The 21,864-nt window shown below is 42.5% G+C and overlaps 1 protein-coding gene across 2 annotated transcripts in view; it reads right to left on the bottom strand.

Annotated features, from left to right (window-relative positions):
• The window catches only part of LOC130276524 (serine/threonine-protein kinase Nek11-like), a 654,676-nt gene that overhangs the window by 591,621 nt on the left and 41,191 nt on the right, over positions 1-21,864 (bottom strand). For both annotated transcript variants that reach the window (XM_056526012.1, XM_056526011.1), the window contains one exon: positions 13,515-13,638. In XM_056526012.1, coding sequence (XP_056381987.1) covers positions 13,515-13,603 — 89 coding nt within the window. In that variant the 5' untranslated portion in view covers positions 13,604-13,638. The remainder of the gene's footprint in view (positions 1-13,514; positions 13,639-21,864) is intronic.

Genomic DNA, 21,864 nt, shown 5'->3' with positions numbered 1-21,864 from the left:
CACTAATCTCTGCCACCAAAGACTTCCACTCCCGCCAAAACAGTTCCCCCATGTCCGTGCAACAAAAATTGCGCCAGTTTTGTACGGGACTTTGTTAAAGCATTTAGGTGAAGAGGCGCTTGTGAAAGAGAGGGGTAGGAGAAAAGTTTCTTGTCTTCCACTGTGAAAGTCCAAAGTCTGTGTCCGTCACGTGCAAAGTGCGAACAGAAGCCATGCTGCGTTATATAAAATGTCCGGTACTTGCAAGGGTTAATGAAGTCGGAGAAAAGCCTGCGAAGATTGCCCACGAAAGTCTACATCCCGCTTCTGGGTGTGGAAGCCAGGACTCCACATCCGAGGTGGAACCTAAAGGGCCGGCCCCCTTTTGCCCAGGGGGCGGCTGAAGAGGGTGCACTGCTGAAGTGTTTCCGTCCGACAACTATCTTGCCCAAGTCCACTTTAAGAAGCAGCGCACATTCGGACCTCTTCAGACCACCGGAAGTGAGTGAGCTAAGCAACATGGTCGAACCATGAGCACCAGTTATTCTCAAGATGGCGTGCAGCACCAGAGAAGTTGCGGCGGCCGTCGCAAAAGTTTTTCAAGCACTACCGGATCACCTTCAGAAGCTGTTGCTGGACGAGCGGTGTCTCCAAGTCCCCGAGGATGACAGCAGCTTGCCAATAACCCCAGTAGGTGGAACTCCGGCATTGTCTCGAAGCCCATCGCCGGTTAGGCTGTTGCAACATCATCAAACCTGAAGATCCTGGGTGGAGATCGCTACAGAGAAGTCTGAAGTGAGTACCCCAGCGGAAGCTGGTTTTTCTACACCTTCTACCCCTTCAAGCCCAGAGTCTGCACCCCAGGTCTCACAGCCTACACCACGTCCCATGTCACCCCCGTTGATCCGGTGGGTATTTGGTGATGACCCCCAAGTTATACGTTATATGCATGAGTACCTGTCAAAGCTAACTAAGATGGCTGTCACAGCTTCCAAATACACCCCAAGTCAAGGAGCAGCAGTATCCAGTATAGATGTGCCCCAGCCTACTCCTGGCATTAAGGAGGTTTAGCCACCCCAACAGGCACCAACTAAAGTGCCTCAGCCTACTCCTGCTGAGGAGGAGGTTTGGCCGGTCCATTAGGCACCGACAGTTTGTCCCCCAGTGGTGCAAGCTGCTGCAGTACAGATGGTGGTTACTGTGAGCCCCAACATCTCACACTCCAGTCTGTCATGGGTGGCATGGAACACCATGGTCAACTCAATGGAGGGAGCTCAGTACAGAGGGCCCTGCTTCATTAATAAAATCTGTAAAAATGTGTAAAAATGTAATAAAAACAGCAAAAATTCTAAATGAGAGACAGGTGGCCAAAGAAAGCAAAACTAATCCTAAATATTTTTTTAGATATATAAATGCAAAAAAACCAAGGACAGAGCATGTAGGACCCCTTAATAATAATAATGGGGAGGTTGTCACAGGCGATAAAGAAAAGGCGGAGCTACTGAATGGGTTCTTTAGTTCTGTATATACAAGGGAAGAAGGAAGAGATGACATTGGCCAGGTCAGTGCTGGTAACACATCATGTAATGTACTGAACTGGCTTAATGTAGAGATGGTACAAGGTAAGTTAAGTAATATAAATGTAAGCAAATCTCCAGGGCCAGATGGATTGCACCCAAGAGTTCTTAGAGAGGTAAGTTCAGTAATATCTGTACCCCTGTTCATGATATTTAGAAATTCTCTGGTGTCTGGTATTGTGCCAAGGGACTGGCGCAAGGCGAATGTGGTACCAATCTTCAAGAAGGGCACTAGGTCTTCCCCAGGAAACTATAGACCGGTAAGTTTAACGTGCATTGTGGGTAAATTGTTTGAAGGACTTATAAGGGATTACATACAGGAATACATAGGGGATTATAGTATTATAAGTGCTAACCAGCATGGGTTTACTAAGGATAGAAGTTGTCAAACCAATCTAATTTGCTTTTATGAAGAGGTGAGTAGAAGCCTTGACAGAGGAATGGCTGTGGATATAGTGTTTCTGGATTTTGCTAAAGCATTTGACACTGTCCCTCATAGACGTCTGACAGGTAAGTTAAGGTCTTTGGGTTTGGAAATTTTAGTTTGTAACTGGATTGAACACTGGCTCATGGATCGTACCCAGAGAGTGGTGGTCAATGATTCGTACTCTGATTGGTCCCCGGTTATTAGTGGTGTACCCCAAGGTTCAGTACTGGGCCCGCTGTTGTTTAATTTATTTATCAATGATATAGAGGATGGTATTAACAGCTCTGTTTCTATATTTGCAGATGACACCAAGCTTTGTAACACGGTACAGTCTATAGAGGATGTGCATAAGTTACAAGATGACTTGGATAGACTAAGTGTCTGGGCATCCACTTGGCAAATGAGGTTCAATGTGGATAAATGTAAAGTTATGCATCTGGATACTAATAACCTGCATGCATCGTATGTCTTAGGGGGGATTAGACTGGCAGAGTCACTGGTAGAGAAGGATCTGGGTGTACTTGTAGATCACAGACTACAGAATAGCATGCAATGTCAGGCTGCTGCTCTCAAAGCCAGCAGGATATTGTCATGTATCAAAAGAGGCATGGACTCAAGGGACAGGGACATAATACTCCCCCTTTATAAAGCATTGGTACGGCCTCACCTGGAATATGCTGTTCAGTTTTGGTCGCCTGTTCATAAAAGGGACACTGTGGAGCTGGAAAGGGTGCAGAGACGCGCGACTAAACTAATATGGGGCATGGAACATCTTAGCTATGAGGAGCGATTAAAGGAGTTACAATTGTTTAGTCTTGAGAAGAGAAGTTTAATGGGGGATATGATAAACATATATAAGTATATTAATGGCCCATACAAAAAATATGGAGTAAAAATTTTCCAGGTTAAACCCCCCCAAAGGACGAGGGGGCACTCCCTCCGTCTGGAGAAGAAAAAGTTTAGTCTCAAGGGGCGACACGCCTTCTTTACCATGAGAACTGTGAACTTATGGAACAGTCTACCTCAGGAACTGGTCACAGCAGGAAAAATTAACAGCTTTAAAACAGGATTAGAAACATTCCTGGAACAAAATAACATTAATGCTTATGAAGAAATATAAAATCCCATCCCTTCCCCAATGTCGCGCCGCGCCCCTACCCTTCAATTCCCTGGTTTAACTTGATGGACATATGTCTTTTTTCGACCGTACTAACTATGTAACTTTAAAACAGGGTTAGATACATTCCTGGAACAAAATAACATTAATGTTTATGCAGAATTATAAAACTACATCCCTTCCCCTTATCCCCTTACACCCTTCCCTTCAATTCCCTGGTTGAACTTGATGGACGTATGTCTTTTTTCAACCATACTAACTATGTAACTATGTCCCAGCCCAAGAAGACTGGAGACTGGCAAGGCTGGGATGAAAAGTTCCTTATCTGAAAACCTTTAAGGCGAAAAGCACCTAACTATTCTATTTGTCTCTCATGGACAGTCCAGTAAAAGTGGAGTGTTGTTTTATTTTTGGTTTTACAGTTTTTTGCGAACGTTTAAGCAAATGTGTCTGGCATCCATGCTAAGAACTCTAACTGCAAACATATTTGTAAGCATGTGCCCGGTTTTAGCCGTGAACTTCTCAAGACTACAGTACCCAGAACTTTTATAGGGTGCTACAATAAACCACAGGGCATAAGATGGTAATGAAGAGATGTTAATATGGGCCTAATACTAAAAGTTTAATGCAATTGTGATGATGATGGAAGAGGTACTAATGGGCTAGAATTGTACAAAATGTATCTACTGGATATAAATGTTTATGGGAATAAAAGGGTCAGAAATAAAAGAAAACCAATATGGATAAATGTTATGGGTTAAGAATTAAGTAATGTAATAGACAGACCCCTATTTTTAATATTCAGGGACTCTATAGTAACAGGGACTGTTCCCCAGGACTGGCCCATGGCAAATGTGGTGGAAATATTTAAAAAGGGGTCAAAAGGTGACCCTGGAAATTATAGGCCTGTTAGATTAACCTCCGTTGCATGTAAATTGTTTGAGGGTTTTCTAAGGGATGCTATTTTGGAATATCTTGATAAAAATAAATGTATGACTCCATTTCTGCATGGGTTTATGAGGGATCGGTCCTGTCAAAATAACCTGATCAGATTTTATGAGGAGGTGAGCTCCAGACTGGACCAGGGGCATTCGCTGGATGTCGTATATCTGGATTTTTCCAAAGCATTTGATACGGTGCCACATAAAATGTTGGTGCATAAAATGAGAATGCTTGGACTGGGGGGAAAATGTGTGCAAGTTGGTAAGTAACTGGCTCAGTGATAGGAAATAGTGTTGCTCACGAATATTCGCAATTCGAATATTATTCGCGAATATCGCATATTAGCGAATTCACGAATTTCGCAAATATAGTGCTATATATTCGTAATTACGAATATTCGTTTTTTTTTTTGTTTTTTTTTCACAGTACACATCACAGTGATCACCCCTCTCTGCTTCCAGCTTGTGTGGTGTAAAGAAGGCTGTAATACTACTGTGTGAGACTGGCACGCGAAAATTCGCATATGCAAAAATTAGCATATGCACATTTTCGCATATGCGAATTATCGTGTATGCTAATTTTGTATATGCTAATATTCTCATATGTTAATTTTCGCATACGTGAATCTTCGCATATGCGAAAATAAAACGAGAATATAACGAATATGCGAATAGTCGCGAATATATGACGAATATTCGTCCATATATTCGCGAATATTCGCGAATTCGAATATGGCCTATGCCGCTCAACACTAATAGGAAACAGAGGGTGGTTATTAATGGTACTTATTCTGATTGGGTGACTGTTACTAGTGGGGTACCACAGGGGTTAGTCTAGGGTCCTGTTCTATTTAAAGTGGTTATCCACCATAAGGTGATTTTAGTGCGTACCTGGCAGACAGTAATGGACATGCTTAGGAAGGATATGCGCTTGTCTTGGGGCTAAATGGCTACGTTGTGAGATTACAATAACACTGTGGCTAGCTTTTTGTGGACTGGTATTTCCTGTTTCAGTTTTCTTTTTTTGACTGCATAATTCCTCCCTCCCACACATAAGCCACAGGTCTTTTGAATGAATGCAGCTCATTTATGTTTCAATGGGTGGGGTACCCATTGAAACATAAATGAGCTGCATTCATTCAAAAGACCTGTGGATTTCAATCAGGGTGCCTACAGTTGTTGCATTAGTTGCAGATTGATCTCTCTCCCACCAAGCGATTCCTCCACCCATTGAAGCAGAAAGGCTCCCTGTCATCAGCTGAGTAGGGAGTCAGGTCTCAGCCGTATTGCAACCTGGGAAAAATCTGAGACAACAGTCATTTTGTATGCTGTTAAAAATAAATATTGGGGTGTAAACCACAGAAGAATTGTGAGAAAACTATCACACACAGGTACAGACACTATATTATGAACTACACTAAGTTTACAGCCCCTGTAGCATAGTCAAATAAAAATAATTCCAGGAATACCCCTTTAATATATTCATTAATGAATGAAGGGTTGGATAGTAAAGTAGCAATCTTTGCAGATGATACTAATCTCTGTAAAGTGATAAACACTATAGAGGACAGTGCACTGTTACAAATAGATCTGGATAGGTTGGAGGTTTGGGCTGGGAAGTGGCAGATGAGGTTCAACATAGATAAATGTAAGGTAATGCACATGGGGAGGAAAAATCCGGGCTGGGATTATGTATTACATAGGAGAACACTTGGGACGACTGACGTGGAAAAGGACTTGGGAGTCTTAGTTAATAGTAAATTTAGCTTTAGTGACCAGTGTCGAGCAGCTGCTGCCATGACAAAAAAAATCATGGGGTGCATCAATAGATGCCCACGACAAGGAAATAATTCTACCGCTGTACAAATCCCTAGTCAGACCACATATGGAATACTGTGTACAGTACTGGGCACCAGTGCACAAGAAAGATATAGTGGAGCTGGAGAGGGTTCAAAGACGGGCAACCAGGGTAATACGGGGAATGGGAGGACTACATTACCCAGAAAGATTATCAGAATTAGGGTTATTTAGTTTAGAAAAAAGAAGGCTTAGTGGCGACCTAATAACTATATATAAATATATCAGGGGACAGTACAGAGATCTCTCCCATGATCTATTTATACACAGGACTGTATCTATAACAAGAGGGCATCCTCTATGTCTAGAGGAAAGAAGGTTCTTTACTGTAAGAGCAGCGTGGAGATTAATAACATTACAGGTTATGGATTCTAGATCGATATCAACTCAGTAGGGACTCATTAGGGTTATAGGTTGAACTTGATGGACTCTGGTCTTTTTTTGACCTTATGAACTATGTTACTATGTTGACCTATACTGTGTCTTATGTTTTTCTTTCAGCAGGATTAGACGTGCAGAAGGTAACCTAACCAAGAATTGCAGTACTTTGAATCTACAATTTGCACATAAACCAAATGTACATATTCCAAGTCAGTAATAAAATGTATATTACTGCAATTGGATTGTATAGCCTTAAGAAAGGTATATATGCTAAATAACTTCATGTACAGTCAGAAAAGTAAAATACGTAAACTGTATAATAGTCACAAATGTATATAATACATATTGTGTACATGTAGTGAGTTAATGCACAGTACTAAAAATGTCTCAAGTCAGGACTGTTATCTCCTAATCAGTATGTTTATACTGCAGTCCATGTCAATACTAATTGTTTTTCCTGTCCGCTATGCACAGGGTTCTCTTGTGGCCAGAGAAAGTACCTGGTAAGTTAAAATACCACCTTAAAGGAGTACTCCAATGCAACATAACTTATCCCCTATCCAAATGATAGGTAATAAGTTATAGATCGAGGGGGTCCGAGCGCTGGGGCCCCCGGGATCTCCTGGACGGAAGTGCAGTTTCGCCCCCAGCAGAAATCCGCAGCAGACAAGCCCCCTCCATGTATCTCTATGGGGTACATGGAGGGGGCGTGTCGGCCCCCACGTCATGTGGGGACAGAATGCCCCCTTTCCAGCACACTGCCGTGGCCCCGTCCAGGAGATCCCAGGGGGCCCCTTCGGATAGGGGATAAGTTATATTGCACAACAGATGTCCTTTAAGTGGAAGTCATTATTGTCCGTACCTCAATATACTTTAAAAATTCTATGTTATGGGGAGAAGTACCAAAAAGTCAATGGGCCCCATAACACAGGCATCTGGGTAGAAAGCCTCTGGCAGCTCGATCTGAAAATGTCTAGTCTGTATATGGTTTCTTATATGTATATGTTATTGTCAGTATCTGAAAATGTTCATAAGTTTTCAATGTCAGTATTAGTAATATAGGGGTTAAGTGTTGGTACCAAGGTACAAATTACCTTTTCTTCTTGACTTTGTTACATCCAACTGGAGTATGTCAGTACATTCATATATATGCCACATGAACTCTTACAATTGTTTGTCACCCTGTGAATGACGTTTTCATTAATGCCCAAAGAAATTTTATATAGACCTGTGCAGGACATTTTCACTAATGCCCCAAGAACTATTTTGTTTGTTCTAACAAAGGCCCATAAGGCCATTTCTACATAATCTTCCCTCCAGGACACTAACGCCAGGGATGGCTTTTCTCTAGAGGGGGAGTTTGTGGTGACCCAGTACAGAATCAAAAAAGTTACCTGTGGTGAGAAATCATCGCTGGATGTAACTGTAATCACTTAATCGGTCTGCAGATCACTTGTGTAAGCTGGTATCTACCTTTTTATGGTCACTGTATGTGGGAATATTGGTCTTTGTATAATGGATTCTATTCAGTAACAGTATTGTGGTAACCCAGTACAGAATCATGTGTTCTTCTGTACTCCTGCCCATCCTGTACGGTGCTGTTTCAATGTTTGTCTTGGGCACTATTTCCTCAGAACTTTCTATAATGCACAGTATAATGCAATGTTATATAATGGTTAACGTATGTATATAATGGTTAAGAATCCTGTTGCTATGAACCTTGTTGTTAGGAGAGTATACAATGGAATTTAATACAAGTCAAGTCCAGCAAGTTAGTCAAGCTCAAGTCACTAAAGTCTAGCGTGGGTTGCATACAAGTCAAGTCATTCATATAGAGCACAATCAACTATAAGTCTCAGCAAGCCGATAAGGTTCCCAATGTTCACCGTGCATCTCCTTCACGCTAATCTGAGCTGTAATGGATTGTACAATCTTTCCAACCTCAGAAAAGCAAACCAATTATCTGTAACCTTGCATCAGAGTGATTATTTGCCCCGTGCCTGGCACAGGAGAAGCTGGTCTACCCCGGGTGGTGTATAGGTCAACCACTCCCTGGCATCACAAAATGGTTAATTACACATTGCCCCGTCTGACACCACAGTATTGTGGTGTTATTAGTCAGTCAATGGTAGTCATGATGTGGCAGTATTATTTGTTCCTTGGTGGTAATACACCACTATTAGTATGCACCTGTGCACATATTTAATTTCGTTAGGAGGTACTGACCATTTTAGATTTTTTTTACTGGTATGTTTAGTAATATTGGTCTCAGTATACAGGATTTGGTTAGTAACAGTGTGATGGTAATATTAATGGTGATAATATTGCCCCTTGTATACTGGTATTATTGGTAATATTGGTCTCAGTAAACAGGATTTGGCCAGTAACAGGTTTTACGGTAATATGTATGATGACAATATTTTCTTCTTGTATACTGGTATTTTTGGTAATATTGGTCTTGGTATGCTGGAAAGAATTTGCCATGGGGTCCACGGGACACTAGTTTTGCCCCTGAACTTATATCTGCTGCCACTTGTGATTGGTGTTGCAGCAGCAGCACAACCATCCCACAGCCAATTGCATCACTATGAACTGAAGAAAATGATGCAGGGCCTCATAATCGAGTTTCGCCTAAGGCCTCACAAAGTCTAGAGCCGCCTCTTTAAGCACCCTAATGCCTCTTGACAAGCCTTGCACCTGTCTACAAGCAATGAAGTTTGACATTTAACAAGCAAAGGTCTTGGAAACTATGAAGAATTGTATAGAAAGTACTTTAGACAATTGTACAACTGTTCATTGTGCAATTGTTTGTTTATCATTTAATACCCCTTTAGGCTGATGTCAAATACATTGGGGGAATATACTCATGCCATTCGCATATATATTCACATGCCAGTCTTATGTAAACCCCCACCAGTATAAGTTTATATTGGATTTATCAAGAGGTGCACCCCAAAGCGAGAGGTGGTTCTAGAAGAAAAAAGTCCTTCCTTAAGGCCCCTTGCACACTAGGAAATATCTGCCTATAGAAATTCTGCATGGACATTGTACAGCAGGCGCTGCCACAATGAAACAGCACTATGACCACACAGACTTGCACCATTCCTATTGACAGCAATACAGTCTGGGTGGTATTCTGCAAAAAGAATGAACTTGATCATACTTATGTTTCTCATTCTTTTTGAATTCTGCTTTTAGCTCAAAAAACTGAACAAAAAATGATATATCCTATACTGCCTATATATGTACATTCATACCTATGTGGAAACAGTTTCACCAGAGAAGGAATCCAAGCAGGAGATGTGCAAAAGACCCTAGGGGAACCCCAGGTTTGTTTACTTTAACTGGGGTAGAAGCTGGCAAAAGTGGAAAGCCCCTTTAAAGTGCTGCCTAGCATATGTGTTTCTGGTTTCTTCACAACATATACAAAATAGACGACCAGCCAATATCTGGCCTCACCAATGGTCCAATAACAACTTTGCTGAATCCATATAATGCAGATAGATGGTCCTTTTATTCCTTCATAAAACATCTGTTCAGTGCCACTTTCCAGAATGCTATTTACCAGATAAAATGAGGAAGCAGGGAGATTTCAGCTCTGAAGAATGCAGTATTTTGAGTATTGCCCTAGGGTTTAATACAGTCTGTAACTCAGGATCAGTACAAGGTAATTCAATGTTTTTCTTATGACAGATTTTGGGGGGTGAATATGCTGTTTAATGTAACATAGTTAATAAGGTTGAAAAAAAGACAAGTGTCCATCAAGTTCAACCTATATCCCTAATGAGTCCCTACTGAGTTGATCTTCAAAAATTCAGTGCTAACAGTGTTCGTTAGTTCCTATTACTATAATTCTGAATACACAATATAAAGACAAATATATTGTTCTGCTGTTGAATAACTACTTCTTGCTCAGCTATATTTAAGTGTGTTATTATGTGTTCTCTTCTAAGATCATCCAGTTACAATTCTAGGCAAAGTGTTTGGTTTCTATGAGGTCGCCTAGTGCTTCTCCCAGAGCTGACACCTCGGGTAATTGTTGTTGGAAAGCAACAGAGTTACATAATCGAATAGTCAGCAGCCCAGAGCAGATGTGCAGACACAAGACGTTCAATGAGATGCTGAGCTGCAATGCTTCCGATTTCTAGGATAAACCTGATCAGACTATCACCAGTTACATATTTCATGGTTTTAATATAGTTCTTCATTAAATTTTTCTCAACTCAAAATACAGATGGACCTTATTAGGTCTTTAAAAAAACTGTTCCGTTTGCATTACCTACCCAAAACCTGAACGAGGCAAAGGGAAGGGGAAAACAAAAGATTTCATATTAATGACCATGGGGCAACTGATAACAAGTGACGATCTTGGTGGTGGGCGCTCCTATACTGAGTCTTTACAAGTCTTGATCAATTTTGTGGGCCGAAACACTCATTTAGCCAATAATAGGCCTGCATAAAAGGGCCTTTAGTCCGTGAAGACAGGACCAACAATAAGTGACCAGCATGGTCCTAGTGAGCATTGGAATGGCTGCAGTGGAGGAATGGGACAGGTAGGTAATGTTTCTTTGTTTTAAACCCAGTCTGCCCTTTTTGAAAAAAAAATTCCTACCAAACAACCCATTTAGGAAAATTTACCACAAACATTTTTCCAGTCATTAACATGAATTCTTTTGTTTTCCCCTCCCCTTTGCCTCGTTCAGGTTTTGGGTAGGTAATGCAAAAGGAACAGTTTTTTAAGTCTTAATAAGGTCCACCTGTATTTTGAGTTGAGAAAAATTTAATGAAGAACTATATTAAAACCATACAATCTGTAAGGCTGGGTTCACACTACCTTTGGTTAAATACGGCTCCCGTATACGGCTGGGAGGAGGGGGGCGGGGCTTAATCGCGGCGCCCGCACTCAGCCGTATTCGGGAACCGTAGTTAATGTATGTCTATGAGCCGACCGGAGTGAACCGCAGCCTCTGGTCTGCTGCTTTTTTGGCCGTATGCGGTTTCCCGACCGCAGGCAAAAATACGGCCGAAAAAGCAGCCGACCGGAGGCTGCGGTTCACTCCGGTCGGCTCATAGACATACATTAACTACGGTTCCCGAATACGGCTGAATGCAGGTGCCGTGATTAAGCCCCGCCCCCCTCCTCCCAGCCGTATACGGGAGCCGTATTTAACAAAACGTGAACCCAGCCTAACTGGTGATAGTCTGATCAGGTTTATCCTAGAAATCGGAAGCATTGTAAGCTCAGCATCTCATTGAACGTCTTGTGTCTGCACATCCGCTCTGGGCTGCTGACTATCCTATTATGTAACTCTGTTGCTTTCCAACAACAATTACCCGAGGTGTCAGCTCTGGGAGAAGCACTAGGCGACCTCATAGAAACCAAACACTTTGCCTGGAATTGTAACTGGATGATCTTAGAAGAGAACACATAATAGCACTCATTAAATATAGCTGAGCAAGAAGTAGTTATTCAACAGCAGAACAATATATTAGTCTTTATTGTAGCACACACGTTTCAGAAGACAGGAACCCCGGTGGATGTGGATCCGCTGGTCCTGTGCGGCAGATGACTCAGACCGTACCAGGGAGCGGAGTCTAAGGTGCCGCTGGTTTTCATCAGAGCCCGCGCAAAGCGGTATGGACTTGCTGCGGCAGGCGGCACCCAGGTCGCTTCCCCTGGCACGGCTCGACCACACAGGCGGCTGAGGAGATGCGAGGCACAGGAGGGATAAGGCAGTTTGTAGTCAGGATAGCAGAAGGTCAGGACAGGTGGCACCGTAGCATAGTCAGGCAGGCGGCAAGGAGCAAGGTCAAGTCACGGAGCAAAGGATCAGATACACAGTAAGGCAATGACAGGAATGCTTTCTCTCAGGCTCAAGGCAACAAAGATCCATCAGGGAAGTGAGGAGGGTGGAGGAATTTATCAATGAGCCTCAGGTGAATTACACTAATGATCGCAATGGCCCTTTAAATCTTAAAGCTCTAAGGGACGGTGACACACACGCCGGAGCAGAGAGGCAGAGTTGGGGGCAGGAGAAGCACCAGGTGAGTGACAGACTGGGGCTCGCATGCGGGTGCGTTCCTCGATGCTAGTCCCAGCCCCGCTGCCAGCAGCAGGTAACGGGAGCATGCGCTCACGGCCATTATGCATAATGTAACATTTATATTGTGTATACAGTGTTAGAGTAATAGGAACTAAGGAGCACTGCACATTAAACAGCATATTCACCCCCCAAAATCTGTCTTAAGAAAAACAATGAATTACCTTGTACTGATCCTGAGTTACAGATTGTATTAAGCCCTAGAGCAATACTCAAAATACTGCATTCTTCAGAGATGAAATCTCCCTGCTTCCTCATTTGATCTGGTGAATAGCATTCTGGAAAGTGGCACTGGACAGATGTTTTTGAAAGGAATAAAAGAACCATCTGTCTGCATTATATGGATTCAGCAAAGTTGTTAATATATGTCTTTTCACAAGCTTATTGACAGTTTTCAAAAGAAACAGCAGAATTGTGACAGCACTTCTGGAAGACATTTTTGGCCCATTTTTGTGGGAAATATTTGCTAAAAATAAAAATTAAAAAAGACAAAAACCCTGCCCTCTTTATTGCAAACAACGGCTGTTAAACTGTACAATGGACCTGATTTACTAAGGCTTTGTTCACATTACCATTGTGCTCTTTCCCGTTCTGGCTCCATTCAGCTCTGCTGAACAGCCCCAAAACGGCTTGGAGCACAACTGACTCCATCTGGTCACCACTGAGTCCCGATGGATCGCATTGACTTGAATCAGGGCTGTGGGAAACCAGTAGTTTACCGGAGTTCTATTGAATTCAATAACTGAAAAAACTCAGACATCTTTTAGCGTGTTTGGTAAAACAGCCATAGGGCTAAAATGCTGATGATTTCCCACTTGAATTCTAGAATAGAAGTTCACCAGAGGAATCCAGTTGAAGCTAAGGTGATAAGATTTTAACAAATTTCATCCACATTACATAGGTGCACAAAGATTGTTGAAATAAAAAAAATAAAAATATATATATATACACCTTCTCAGTCTTCTGTGGCTTACATGGTGGATTTGCAATGGCATAAGGGTGGATGTACCCTTTTATAGGCTGTAACTCAGGATCAGTACATGATGTTAATAAGCATAAACCTTAGAGTGACTTGTGTGAATGAGGCCCTTTGCGCACAGTCCTTCTCAATACGTATCACATAAATGTACTTACTGAGTTTCTCTGTCCTTTAAATCAGTCACTAAGTATGTAGTAGCAAAGGATCCACTGCCCAGCTTTTGGTGTACATCATACCGCTTCATTATGAGATCCAATGAAAATCCACAGTTTAATCTACCTGTAAAATATAACATAAGGAAACTTGAACAATTGAATCATGTTGGAACAAAACTGGATCCCAGGTACCTTAGGTGCAACCCCTATTTCCAGTCACAGCGCTCATATATTGCCAGGCGCTGGCTGCTTATAGATAACATTCTTTTCAGTGCTGATGGGCCCTGTAGACATGTTCCTCTCTGCAGAAGTTATCTAGTAGCGTATCAGTTCTGCAGGGATAGAAGCTTCATGACAGAGAACAACCAGCCAGTAGGACTCACTGTCCTACTAAATTCAGGCCATTTGTCTTCCTTTAGCATAGGGAAGGTAAATGAGAGGTGTTATACAATAACCTTTTGTAATATCCCAGTACATAGTCCTGCACTACACTTAGGCCGTGTCAGGTTTAGTCCCACAGTTACCTGGGGGCTCCCCTGCAGTGTCTCCCCTGCTGTTCCTGTAATGTCATTTATTATAATAGGATTGTAGTCAGTGTCCTAATGTATATTTAGTATAAAGGACCTGTGAGATGTTGTCTAAAGGACCCGTGAAATGCCACGTTACATGTTATGTTATCACATGATGTTACCCAGAGAGCACCAGTTTAACCTATGACCCGCAGCTTGAACAATGGGCTGTGGCTCAGACCCCTCTATATAAGGGGGCAGCCATTACAATTTTCAGACTCTTCTTTACTGAGAACCAGCTAGTACAAATACCTCAGTACTAGTGACCAGCATCTGGAAGGCCTCAAATCTACAGTCATTCCAGTAAGTCAAAAGTCTATGTCTGCTGTCACTGCTCATAGTCAAGTCCAGTCTAAAGTCAAGCATCACGATAATTATCTAAAGTCTATTACCAGTCTAATTGGTCACAGGCGAGGTGCTTCTGTGTTCCTGGCCACCCACCTCTCTTGGATACTGGCCTAGCTGTGAAGATATTAACATCTACTGTTTAACTCAGTAAAGCCTCCGTTAAACCTTAACTGGTTGTGGACTCTCCTTTCACTACCTAGCCATTGGAATAGTGCAGATACCGTTCGTGTGATTCCGTTACCCAAAAACAACTCTGACGTTACAAACATTAGGGGTGGTCCCACCATACACAGTGGGTCACCACACTTTTTTTCTGTGTGGCAAAGCAACCTCTTCTTTTTGGAATTTAAATCGCTATTTATTATATCTTGAGATGTGGCATATATGGTGTGGATTTTACGCTGCTGATTTTATGCTATGCTAAATTATTTGTTGCTGAGAAGCATTAGATCATTGTGCATGTTGTGGATGTGCGACCATGTCTGTTTTCTCTATTTGAAGTCATGCTAAATTATTCGGTTTATTCTTCTAGTATAATTGTACTCAGCGATTTGCAACATACAATCAATAGCATAAAATCTGTGGTGCGTATGCTATGTGTAAGGTGTTATCCCAAGATAAAAATGTTATGGATCATCTACTGTACACACAGGCATTCAAGCTGCCAGTGTGGGCCATCAGACTCATCATCCTGCAGGGACTTGCAGATGTTATACAGGAGCAAAAATGATATTACGCTCACATTAAACCAGCCTAAGGCTAAGTTTCCACTTCCACTGCAGTTTTTGAGCCAAAAGCTAGAAGTGTATTCAAAAGAAATGGCAAATGTATAGAAAGGACGTATAATTCTACTTCCTACTGGATCCACTTCTTACTTTAGCTCAAAAACTGCTGTGGCAGTCTTCCAAAAAGCCCCAGAAAAAAATTGTGAGGAAACCTAAGGCTGCTTTAAAGGAGGCGTGTCGACCCCCCTTCATGAAATGACTGCCGAAACGGCCCTCCATATAGCTCTATGGGAGAAACGTTCAGGTTTCTTCGACTCTCCCATAGAGATATGTGGAGGGGGCGTGTTGGCTGCCGCTTCGTACATGAGAGGCGGAGTGTCATACAAGAGATCGCAGGGGGTCCAATTGTGGATAAGGGAAAAGTTTTTGTTTATGATACCACTTCTTTAACCATTTAGTTTTTAATCAGTAATTTACATTTATATTTATTCCTTTTTTATTTATTTTTTTAACAGAAATTGATCCTAAACACAGAAATAATATAATGGAACAGTAAACCACAAAACTGAAACGCGATGGGGGAATTTGTGTTGTCTTTTGATCTGTAAAAAGTCCTATAATGTTGTGTAGACCAAACCAGACTTTTTACCGATCTCTGCTGCTCTCGCCAATTGTGTGGAGCATACCACGGAAGGACATGGTTTTGAATGAAGGGAGCATTGCCTCCTCCACACACCAAATTTACCACAATTTACTACAAGATCCTATACTGGTGGATGTTTACTAAGGGAATTCCTGCCAAAATATAATAGAAAGTGCATATCTTTCCTCAAGTGGCCAGTTTGCGCCAGTTCATGTAATGTGTGTAGGATAGGTTGTACAATGAAGAAAAAAAAATGTCATTCCCTGCTGATTTTGTGTGGTTTACTACTGACAATAAAATAATCAATCTATAATTTCAATCGTTGGCAAAGAAAAATGCATTTTATATCAGTTAGTAATTGATTTGCATTTTACTCATTGAAATAAGTATTTGACCCATTTACAAAGCATGACTTAGTATTTGGTGACAAGCACAGAGGACAGACATTTCTTGTAGTTGGCAACCAGGTTTGCACATATCTCAGTAAGTATTTTATCCAAATACTCTTTTCAGATCCTCCATGAGCCATTAAGGTTTCAAGGCTGACAATATTGGTAGGCCACTCCAAGAATGGGGTACTCCATTGGGGGGAAAAAAAAATTCAAATCAGCTGGTGCAAGAATTAAGAATCAGTCCTGTAGGCACTTTTCAGCTGCCGTATACTACAGAGGAAGCGGTGAAGTTATTTTCAGTCTGACCACAGTTCTTTCTGCTGCCTCCTCTGTCCATGTCAGGAACTGTCCAGAGTAGGAGAAAATCCCCATAGCAAACCTCTCCTGCTCTGGACAAAAATTGTTTTCCACTGGAGTACCCCTTTAATGTGCTTCTACTTGATGATTTGATGATACATGCAAGGCGGTAATGCGTTTAAGATGTCCGTAGCAGAACCCCCCCCCAAAGCATAATGTTTCAATCTCCATGTTTGACACAACACTTTCACCCAGTTCTCCTATCTTGAGCAGCGGAAATTAGTGAGCACTGCAGGATTGCAGTCCTTCATGGCATAGTGTGTTACCAATTTCTTTCTTCGTGACTATGGTCCCAGCTGCCTTGAGATAATTGATTAGATCCTCCCATGTAGTTTTGGGCTGATTCCTCAATGTTCTTTTATCGAAATTAGTAAAATGTAGTAAATTTGGCACATAAGGGAAGGGAATTCCATGGAATTCCATAAACCGGTCCATTGGGATTCAATGAACGCAATGAATTCAGCGCATTTATATGAGGACCGGGGTTTAATGCATCTGTTTTTCTTCATCTGATATATTGCCTTGTGTCAATCTCCCTTTCCTGTTCCCCTCTCCCTCTCTCCCTTCTTGCATTTCTCTTTCTCATGCATACAGAACCGTCTTCTGTGGTTCCCTCTTTTCCCTACTCTCGTTGCAGATGGATGTAACTTACCGGGCACAGCTGGAAGATGTACGGAACTGTCCTCGGCAGCACTGGAGGGCAGCGTTTACCGGCCACCAGACTATAGCGTCATGTTGCCCGGCAACAACACTTCAGCTGATCCCAGGTCACAGCAGGAGGTTATTTACCTGAGACTGTGAGCATCATCTGTTGGCATGACCAAGCGGATAACCCGCAAAATGATACCGTCGTTCCATGAGCTCAGCTGAGCTCCTGTTCTCTTCTTCCCAACCCGAACCTTTTTTTCTGAAGTGTACTATGGAATAAAGTCATCATTTTTTTGGCATAAACCGGGTGAGTGTGACATTTCATTCTCTCCATAAATGAATATGAGAACAGAGAGGAATCAGCCCAGAACTACACGCTGTAAACTGTTGTAAACTTCTCTCTAAGCTGCTTGACGATGGTCTTGTATCCCAGTCACGCCTTGAATAGGTCTATAATCTTGTCCTTGGACATCCTTGGACGGCTCTTGGCCATGGTGGAGAGTTTGAAATCGGGTTGACTGATTCCCTTTAGGACAGTGCTCTTAATCTTAGCTCATTATCTGTATAAAAAACATCTGTGACCCAGAAATCTTGCTGATCCATAGGGGATCAAATACGGTACTTATGTCACTGAGTAGAATGCAAATCAATTCATAATTCATTTAAAATGCATTAATGAACAAAATAATGTTTTCCTTCATTGTATATACATAATAGTACTATATTTGCATATGTTATTAGCATTATTTTTATTTTGGGTTTCTGCTAAATCATCTTGGTTTGCATAACTGTCTGTCATTGGATACATTATTTATTGCCTAAACCATATTGTGGGAGTTCAGTTCCGGTGGGATAGGTTTTAGAACTTATTATACTCCATACATTTTTTTTTTTTTAAATCAACTGGTGCCAGAAAGTTAAACAGATTTGTAAATCACTTCTATTAAAAAATCTTAATCCTTCCAGTACTTTTTACGGGCTGTATACTAAAGAGAAATCAAAAAGAGAAATGCATTTCCTCTGATGCCATGACCACAGTGCTCTCTGCTGACATCTCTGTCCATTTTAGGAACTGTCCAGAGCAGGAGAAAATCCCAATAGCAAACATATGCGGCTCTGGACAGTTACTAAAATGGCCAGCAGAGGTCAGCAGAGAGCACTGTGGTCATGACATCAGAGGAAATGCATTTCTTTTTTGGATTTCTATTTTTTAAAAAGTACTGGAAGAATTAAGATTTTTTAATGTGATTTAAGTGATTTACAAATCTGTTTAACTTTCTGGCACCAGTTGATATAAAAAAAAAAAAAAGTTTTCCACGGGAGTACCCCTTTAACCCCTTAAGGACCCAGGACATACTAGAACGACCTGGCACCCTGGGCTTTAAGGACCCAGGACGTACTAGTACGTCCTGGTGTTTCTCCGGTCTCTGCCGTGCCCCGGGCAGAGATCGGAAGAGGATGCCTGCTGAAATGCTTCAGCAGGCATCCAGGGCAAACGCCGAGGGGGGCCATGTAGGCCCCCCATGTCGGCGATCGCCGCAAATCGCTAGGGAAATCGCCCCTGCGATCTGCGGCGATACCCGACCGCCCAGTAATTTTGTATGATCCCGGTTGTCACAGACAGCCAGGACCATGCTGGAGGCTAGGAGCGAGGTGGCAAGCCTGCCACCTCCTTCTATCCCCTGCGATCCGTCGGTTAGCTAACCGACCAATCGAAGGCGGGGGCGGTTACTTCCTCCCGCCCTGCCCGGCCCTTGGAAGTCCGGAGAGGATGGGAGGAAGACTGGAGGACGCGGCGGGGGACGGGGGAGTGATGGGGACCGGCCCCGGTATTTACCTCGTCCCTGAAGACCCGGATCCCGGCGATGAAGACAGCGGCGGCGACAGGTGAGTTCCTCTTCAGCCACGGTCGGGCTCATTACAGCAATGCACGTCGCTGTAAAGCGACATGCATTGCTGTAATGGGACCCTGTATACTACAACTCCCAGCATGCCCAGACAGCCCTTGGCATCTGGGCATGCTGGGAGTTGCAGTTTTGCAACATCTGGAGGTCCACAGTTTGGAGACTACTGTGCCCTTCCAGATGTTGCAAAACTACACATGCTCAGCATGCCCTTACTGTCCAGGCATGCTGGGAGTTGTAGTTCTATAACATCTGGACAGTTTTGGCATACTGGGAGTTGTAGTTTTGCAACATCTGGAGGGCTACAGCTTGGACACCACTACACAGTGGTCCCCAAACAGTTCTCCTCCAGCTGTTGCGTAACCACTACTTCCAATATGCCCTTCAGCTGTCTGGGCATGCTGGAAGTTGTGGTTTTGCAACAACTGGAGGCACACTGGTTGGGAAACATTGTCTGTTTCCTAACTTAGTGTTTTCCAACCCGTGTGCCTCCAGCTGTTGCAAAACTATAACTACCAGCATGCACTGATAGACCGTGCATGCTGGGAGTTGTTGTTTTGCAACAGCTGGAGGTTCCCCCCCCCCCCCCTGTGAATGTACAGGCTACATTCACATGGGCAGGGGGCTTACAGTGAGTATCAGGCTGCAAGTTTGCGATGCAGCAAATTTTGCGTGGCAGCTCAAACTCGCAGCAGGAAATCCCCCGCCCGTGTGACTGTACCCTAAAAACACTACACTACACTAACACAAAATAAAATAGAAAGTAAAAAACACTACATGTACACATACCCCTACACAGCCCCCCTCCCCTCCCCAATAAAAATGAAAAACGTCTGGTACGCCACTGTTTCCAAAATGGAGCCTCCAGCTGTTGCCGTTGACTGTCCAAGCATGCTGGGAGTTTTGCAAGAGCTGGAGGCACCCTGTTTGGGAATCACTGGCGTAGAATACCCCTATGTCCATCCCTATGCAAATCCCTAATTCAGGCCTCAAATGCGCATGGCGCTCTCTCACTTTGGAGCCCTGTCGTATTTCAAGGCAACAGTTTAGGCCAAATATGGGGTATCGCTGTACTCGGGAGAAGTTGCCTAACCAATTTTGGGGGGCTTTTTCTCCTTTCACCCCTTATGAAAAGGTGAAATTGGGGTCTACACCAGCATGTTAGTGTAAAAAAATAAATTTTTTACACTAACATGCTGGTGTTGCCCTATACTTTTCATTTTGACAAGAGGTAAAAGGGGAAAAAAGCCCCCCAAAATTTGTAATGCAATTTCTCCCGACTACGGAGATACCCCATATGTGGGCGCAAAGTGCTCTGGGGGCGCACAACAAGGCCCAGAAGGGAGAGTGCACCATGTACATTTGAGGTGATTTGCACAGGGGTGGCTGATTGTTACAGCGGTTTTGACAAACGCAAAAAAAAAAAAAAATTGTGACCCCATTTCGGAAACTACACCCCTCGCGGAATGTAATGAGGGGTGCAGTGAGAATTTACTCCCCACTGGTGTCTGACAGATCTTTGGAACAAATGGCTGTGCAAATTAAAAATTTTGTACAGCCCCCTGTTCCAAAGATCTGACAGACACCAGTGGGGGGTAAATGCTCACTGTACCCCTTGTTACGTTCCTCAAGGGGTCTAGTTTCCAAAATGGTATGCCATGTGTTTTTTTTTTTTTTTGCTGTCCTGGCACCATAGGGGCTTCCTAAATGCGACACGCCCCCGAGCAAAATTTGCTCTCAAAAAGCCAAATATGACTCCTTCTCTTCTGAGCATTGTAGTTTGCCCTTAGTGCACTTCAGTTCAATTTATGGGGTACCTCCATACTCAGAAGAGATAAGGTTACAAATTTTGGGGGGTATTTTCTGCTATTAACCCTTGCAAAAATGTGAAATTTGGGGGGGAAACACACATTTTAGTGAAATTTTTTTTTTTTTTTTTTACGTATGCAAAAGTCGTGAAACAACTGTGGGGTATTAAGGCTCACTTAATTCCTTTTTATGTTCCTCAAGGGGTCTTGTTTCCAAAATGGTATGCCATGTGGTTATTTTTTTTTTTTTGCTGTTCTGGCACCAGAAGGGCTTCCTAAGTAGTGTTGCTCACGAATATTCGCAATTCGAATATTATTCGCGAATATCGCATATTCGCAAATTCACGAATTTCGCGAATATAGCGCTATATATTCGTAATTACGAATATTCTTTTTTTTTTGTTTGTTTGTTTTTCACAGTACACATCACAGTGATCACCCCTCTCTGCTTCCAGCTTGTGTGGTGTAAAGAAGGCTGTAATACTACTGTGTGAGACTGGTGCGCGAAAATTTGCATATGCGAAAATTAGCATATGCTAATTTTCGCATATGCGAATTTCCGCGTATACTAATTTTGTATATGCTAATATTCACATATGTTAATTTTCGCATACGCGAATGTTCGCATATGCGAAAATAAAACGAGAATATAACGAATATGCGAATATTCGCGAATATATGACGAATATTCGTCCATATATTCGCGAATATTCGCGAATTCGAATATGGCCTATGCCGCTCAACACTATTCCTAAGAGCAACATGCCCCCCAAAAACCATTTCAGAAAAACATACTCTCCAAAATCCCCTTGTCGCTCCTTCCCTTCTGAGCCCTCTACTGCGCCCGCCGAACACTTTACATAGACATATGAGGTATGTGCTTACTCAAGAGAAATTGGGCTACAAATATAAGTATACATTTTCTCCTTTTACCCCTTGTAAAAATGCATAAATTG

This window comes from Hyla sarda, chromosome 6 (assembly GCF_029499605.1).
Source record: "Hyla sarda isolate aHylSar1 chromosome 6, aHylSar1.hap1, whole genome shotgun sequence".
Taxonomy (NCBI): Eukaryota; Metazoa; Chordata; class Amphibia; order Anura; family Hylidae; genus Hyla; species Hyla sarda.
The sequence above is the reverse complement of the archived record's forward strand: the minus strand, read 5'-3'. Positions and strand labels throughout refer to the sequence as shown.